Source organism: Dipodomys ordii, unplaced genomic scaffold, assembly GCF_000151885.1.
Source record: "Dipodomys ordii isolate 6190 unplaced genomic scaffold, Dord_2.0 Scaffold1, whole genome shotgun sequence".
NCBI lineage: Eukaryota > Metazoa > Chordata > Mammalia > Rodentia > Heteromyidae > Dipodomys > Dipodomys ordii.
Window position 1 is genome coordinate 64006025 of NW_012267217.1, and position 6376 is coordinate 64012400.

General features: G+C 55.4%; 1 protein-coding gene across 1 annotated transcript in view; it reads right to left on the reverse strand.

Annotated features, from left to right (window-relative positions):
* Positions 1-729: 729 nt before the first annotated feature.
* Usp40 (ubiquitin specific peptidase 40) overlaps positions 730-6376 on the reverse strand; it is a 65171-nt gene continuing 59524 nt past the window's right edge. The window contains exons 27-33 of the mRNA XM_013022875.1: positions 6167-6372; positions 5377-5495; positions 4816-4881; positions 4015-4225; positions 3564-3659; positions 2739-2836; positions 730-1385 (exon numbers count right to left, since the gene is read on the reverse strand). Of these exons, the coding sequence (XP_012878329.1) occupies positions 1274-1385; positions 2739-2836; positions 3564-3659; positions 4015-4225; positions 4816-4881; positions 5377-5495; positions 6167-6372 (908 nt within the window). The 3' untranslated portion in view covers positions 730-1273. The remainder of the gene's footprint in view (positions 1386-2738; positions 2837-3563; positions 3660-4014; positions 4226-4815; positions 4882-5376; positions 5496-6166; positions 6373-6376) is intronic.

Below are 6376 nucleotides of genomic sequence, written 5' to 3' on the forward strand. Positions count from 1 at the left end.
AAGAACCAAGTGTGCTTGTTTCCAAAGCGGTACGAATAATTTCCCAATATGCTTTGTTTAGCATCTGAAGTTCACGGGGGGGGGGGGGGGAGCAGAGAAGTTCATCGTCAGCAGAACTCGAAGCAGCCAGCATGACAGAAACAGGACTCCAATTTTGAAAGTTATTTTTTCTTTAATAAAATCGTAGTCATTGCTCCCTATGTACCTTCCAATCCCGGATTAAAATACTGATGATAAACCAAAGACAAAGGCAAGCTGGCCAGCAAGGGCCGTGGCGGGCGCCCCGTTGCCCAGCACTCGGAGGGGGCGCTCAGCACATTGCTGCTTTATCGCCTTCCCAGGCCACGCAGGCCATGAGACCACAGTACGGAAATTCACCAGTGAAAGTAAAAAAAAGGCAGCCTGGAAGGCCCGGCAACCAGTGCGCACGCTCACAGGGTGTGTGTCATCAAACCCGAGTGAGCTGTGGACGGAACGGAAAGGCCCGTGTTTGGGAACTAGAGGAGCTGCCAGTCCGAGGCTCTGACGGGAGACGATGGACAACTGACCCTATGCGGCCGCCCAGGCAAGTGGACGGAAGCCATGTTGGAAGAGGACCAGGCAGGAGAGACGGGTCACCTGCAGTGTCGGTTACGCGGGGCCCTCTACGAGATGCAGAGCCTGAGCGGGGGCGGCGGAGGCGCAGCCACGAGGAGCTCGGGGTGAGCAGTGAGAACGCCAGGCCGGTGACCGCACGGCTGTCTGGGCTGAATCAACACCAACTCGGAGCGTCTGTCCAGCGGCCTGTGATGGCCCTGTCTACCACCTGGCTTCTGTCACCAGCCCCGAGTGGCAGGGGCCACAGCTGGCCCTTGCTTCTCAGCAGGGCCACTCTGGAGGGCTGCCACGCAAGCCCGGCCCAGGGGAAGCTGTGCATGAATGGGGAGCTTGGCTGCCTTGCAGCAGCTCATCAACCGCCGGCCCCGCAGCGAATGTGACTGGACACGCATGGTTTACACAGCAACCCACACTGCGGTCTCACCTGTGGTTGACACACAGCCACTGTTCTGGGAAAGGCCACGGGTGGGCATGGGGAGGTTGGCACCTGCGTGGGCCGTGTGTACTGAAGATCCGAAGGATGACAAGCACTGGCCCGGCCTGAGGAGGGCACTCCACCCTCCAGGGCAGCACAGAACTGGGGTGCCGGACCCACCCCACAGCGCGTCACGGGACTGGCAGAACAGCTGGAGCCGCAGCGCGGTGCTGGGCATGCCGGGAGCGTCCTCTGCCAGGCCTATCGGAAGCTCCCAACGTGGATGGACAGAGAAGCTTCTGGTCCTCGAGGCTGGGCAGGCGTCCCTGCGCTGGAGAAGAGGTCGCTGCTGTGTGCACGGAGGGCTTCGCGGCTGCAGGAGACAGAGTCACGGACTGGGTTGGGGCCCCAGGCCAAGGGGTGAAGTTCACACTCGAAGGTCCAAGGCAGAGCAGAAGAGGGACTGCGTTTGGACTGGTCTGCCCTGGGGGGAGGATGGAGGCCCAGCCCCCCATGGCCACATGGCCTGCCCCATGGACCTTGTCCAGTCTGCTAGACACAGCAGCTGTAGTATTGTCTGTGCTTTTACGTTGCGGTGTAACAGCACACCGGGTGCGCACTCAGCAAGCAGCCCACAGGCCCGTCCCGAGACCGCGCTGCGCCCCTCCTGCGGCGTCTCAGTGCTCTGCACCTGGCTTCCTGCAGCCAAGCTGTCTCGTCTTGCTATAGCCTATGCTGACCTTGAACTCATGTTCTTTTGCCTGCAACTCCCAAGTATTGGCTGGGATTATAAGATTGTACTATCACAACTGGATTTTTTATTTGGTTGGTCATGTGGCTTGAACTCAGGACCTTGAGCTCTTTTTGCTTAAGGGAAGCACTCGACTAAGCTACAGCACCACTTCTGGTTTTCTAGTGGTTCACTGGAGTTGAGTCTCATGGACTTTCCTTCCTGGGCTGGCTTTGAACCGTGATCCTCAGATCTCAGCCTCCTGAGTAGCTGGGATGACAGGCGGGAGCCACCAGCTCCCAGCCAACACAGGGATTTTTCTAAACTTACATTTGTCTTTTTACCTATTTGTAGGTAAATTAGCCACAGCCATGCCCTCTGGCCACTTCCCCACGCACATGAGTCGAGTTGGTAAAAGGTCTGAACAGTCCACAGAAAAGGACGGGCACTGCCCACATACCAGAGGGGACCCCCACGTTCATCCCTCGTGGCAGAGATGCGGCCTGACTGTGGCCAGCGGCACGAGGAAGTGGGCTGCGGAGGTCAGGCCCGTGGCCAGGACACAGCCCAGCATGGCACGCCGGGCGGGGCCGCTCATGGCAGGCCAAGAGGCCAGAGCAGTCACGGCACTGCAGTGGGCACTGTGCATGTGCGTATCCACAGGCGTGCGCACACACACACACAAGCAGGGTGGGGCCAGGCTGGTGCCAAGTGCGGGGACATGGTGTATACGTGTGGGTGTTAGTGGGTGGAGTCTGCATGTGTGGACACGTGCACAATTCCACACGGGATCGGGCCCGGGGTGAGGGTGGGGGCGTGAACCTCTGGAGGAAGGTTCTAGAAAGAGCAGCAAAGGAAACAGAAAACCCGCCCGAATTAGCACAGCGCAGGCATGGCGCAGGTGGCTCTGGGGCCCGCAGAGGGGGGGAGGTTGGGGGGGGGGCAAGGGGCCGGGCGGGGCTGAGCCAGGCAGACACCCCGGAGCGCGAGGATTACCTCTTCTTCTTCCCCAGCGCCAGCTGCTTCTGCCTCTCCTTCCCGAGGTCGTCGCTGACGGTACTGAAGTCCTCATCGTCCTCCTCCACCAGGAGGTTCTGCGTTTCAAAAGGATTAATGAGCAGTTTCCACACGGCAGGCCCACTTACACCAAGAGGTCTGCTCAAAAATGGATCCCACGAGCCAAAGAGACACTCAGATTAAGCCTGAAGTATTTTGAACAAACCAACAAAACCACAAAACAAAACCCACGAATTTGGGTTAGGGCAGGAAGAGCTTCATTAGGGAAGTTTCAGCCTGATGTTTGCTTCAACTACAAACAAAAGAGGCTTTAAAGAAATGTCAGGTAAGAACACAGCACAGAATTTTAAAAAGTAACTAAAATTTCTCTGATGCAGGAATCCTATTTCTAGAAGTATTCAAAATAATTGAACACATCTCAAAGAATTGTTTACATGCAGCATTAACTAGCATAGCTAAGAGGTGGACGCAAACAACCAAAAACCAGAACACAGCCCAGACGTGGGCACAGGAGGGCAGGCGGACCGCAGCGCTCAGCCCGGCGCAGCTTGTGATGGGTCCTGGCACCGCCGTCTTCACATTCCTGGGTCACTGAGTGCCCTGACTGGCTTTGTTTGGCAGCATTTTGTTTTTAGTGTTAACACGGTTGTGCTGATAACACAACTGGTCTTAATTCTCTTCTGTCCTTGGGAGTGCTGATCTCAAGCCGCTATGGTTCTCATGCAGGGACTGTCTGAGGAACCGCCTCTGTAAAACCGCTGAGCCCGCCTGTGCTGACAAGCCGGAGGGGCACCGTAAACCCACCTTAACGCCAATAATGTCTCCATCTTTCAGGTAATATGGTGCCCCTTGCAAATTGTCTTGCTTTTTCTTCTTTTTCCTTTTGGCAATTTGCTGATTCTGTAGAAAAGTATCTTAAATAAACAAAACTCAATCTTAAATTCGTGTGTGTGTGTGTGTGTGTGTGTGTGTGGTTGGGGGGGGATACTGGGGTTTGAAAACTCGGTCCTGAACTTGCTTGCTCAGCTGGTGCTCTCTACCAGTTGACTCATGCCTCCAGCCCACCTTTTTGCTGGTTAGAGACAGCGTCAGACTTTTCTGCATAGGCTAGCTTCCAACTCCAGCTGTGTCCCTTCAGGTCTCAGCCTCCTGAGTAGCTAAAGGCACCTGGCTCAATCTCAAATTCTAAAAGGTATCGTGAACCTGACCCTTATGCCAGCCAGCCCCGATTTCTCTGGAAAGCCACACAACTTACCCAGCTAGATATGGGAAGCCACTCAAATTTTTCAGGGCAGTATTTGGCAATTTCAATTTTCTCTACAGGCAGCGAATAGAAATCGGCCACTCTCTGCCTGAGGGAGCCCGCGGTGCAGCCTCGCGCCGCGTCCCACACCAAGTCCAGGGCCCGCGCGTAGGCCCTCTCGCCGGGGATGCGCAGCTGCGTCCTCAGCAGCATGTCCTGGGGGCTGCGGCAGAGAACGCGGGAGCCTGGGCGTGAGGCCCAGGGGAGGACACACTGCACACCTGCCGGGCAGAATGGGCAAGGCTTCCTCCACAGCCTCCCCCACTCCTTCCATCTGGACGGAGAACAAGAGCAGAGGGAGATGTGCCCCTGGGGGGGCAGCGCTCAGTACTGGGGGGCGGGGAGGCTGAGGAAGGGTGTGGTTCTGGGGCACAAAGGGCTTGCTTGTAGAAAGATACAAAGACACTGCTTACAACAAATACAACACAGGGTGCACTCATTCTGTGTGTGTGTGTGTGGTACTGGGGTTTGAACTCAGGGCCTACTGTTCTAGCCACACTCCCAGTCCTTTGTGCTTTAGTTTACTTTTAGTTAAGGCTAACACTTTTATAAAGGGCTGGTCTTAGCCCGTGACGCTCTTACCCTCTGCCTCTGTGTAGCTGGGATTATAGATGTGTACTACTGCACAAACAGCCAGACAAACAGGTTCCTAGAACACAGTGTATTTGTAGGCTCTCACTCATCAGGTGGCTAACTTTTGGGGTGTGGGGGACTGCCTGTTCTGGTAAGGAGTGCTCGTGCAGCAGAACTCACCCCAAGCTTTCTTCCTTCTCAAGAGCTTCCAGGCATATCTCAGCTTTCCGTCCTAGTTTATATTCCCTGATGACAGTGAGAGAAAGAACAGCATAGCATGTATGTTATTGAACTTTTTTCTTTTTGCCTATTTGAAGCTTTTTCTTTAAGGCAAGGACTGCGTCTGCAAGCTACGTTAGCACACAGGCAGCTGGCCGAGGGGCCCATGCAGGACACTTGCCTAGGCACACCTCACGTACTTTTTGCCATACATGGATGCTAAGTGTTATGAAGATGGCTGGATGGTGAAAGAAAAGCCCACTGCCCAGCTAAGTTCTTGCCCATGCTATTGCTGCTTTTCCCAAAGGGAACTGGAATCACATTTGAGTGCCCCCAACACATGTTCCAGGAGACAGACTGGCTGATCAGTGTCTCCTAACTGTGCCTGCTCAGCCCTGAATTCACCTCACTTGATTCTCGTTCGAATCAGCTGGTCTCCAGCGCACAGAAACAAACAGCGAGCTACACTTCCTCTAGCGTGGAAAGTGGGGGTTAACTCAAGACAAGGAGCGAGGCACCTACCTGAGCTGCTGTCTGTCCGCGCGGAGCAGCCTGCGGGGGCGCTTGCTCTCCACCGTCCAGGCTCTGAGGAAGGCTGGGGGCCAGAAGGCCAGCTCTGAGGCAAAAGGCAAGGCCATGGCCTGGACAAAGAAACGACATTTCCCCACTGATTCCAAGGCCCTCAGACACAGCAAGAGAAGCACTACACAATGATGGCTGTGGAAGAAGCACCTCCAGAAATGATTCAAAGCCATGTGTGCATCAGGACTACGGATATCTAAAGTGAAGTCAGTCTGATCATTTCATCTTCCTGTCTCCTAAGATCAACTGGAGAAATGAGTTTCCTATTTCTGAATCTGGGTCCCAAGCTTGCTTTCATTCGTTTGTTCATTTATTCCAGACAAGGTCTCATTATATAGCCCAGAAGTGTATGGTCCTCCTCTGCATTCTGAGTTCAGGGATTATAGGTAGGCACCACCACACCTGGCTCAGACGCTCATTGTGGGTCCTTCAGAGCTAACTGCATGCAAATACAATTCACAAGACAGAATCTGCTTTAGTGAAAGTGTGGGGCTTCTCCCTCGCTTTCTGCAGCGCTAACATAAACCAGCCCTGTTTGCTGGGCCACTGACCGCACTTTAGTTCACACATACGGGGAGTTTTGGGCGCTAACGGGCTGGGCCCGACTCCCTCTAGTCCTCCAGGCACGGGCGACGTTGAGCACCTGTGCGTGGTTAGGCTGAAGTGCGCACAGTGGCCAATATACATGCCGTTTTTACTTAACACCGCCAGTTTCCTTTCAGCCTTGTACAAGAGCCAGGGCGTCCTGATCTCCGGGGCGCCGCTGCTCGTTCTCAGGGAGCGCAGCCGCCCGGGGCCAAGAGCGGGCCGCTTCCGTCCAGCGTCCAGGGCCCGGGAGGTGGCGGCTTCTCCCACGGACGCCGTGGCGCACGCAGCGCAACGCTCCACGATGCCCCTCGGAGATGGAGATGGACGCGGGCCCGGCGGGCGGCGGGCCTGG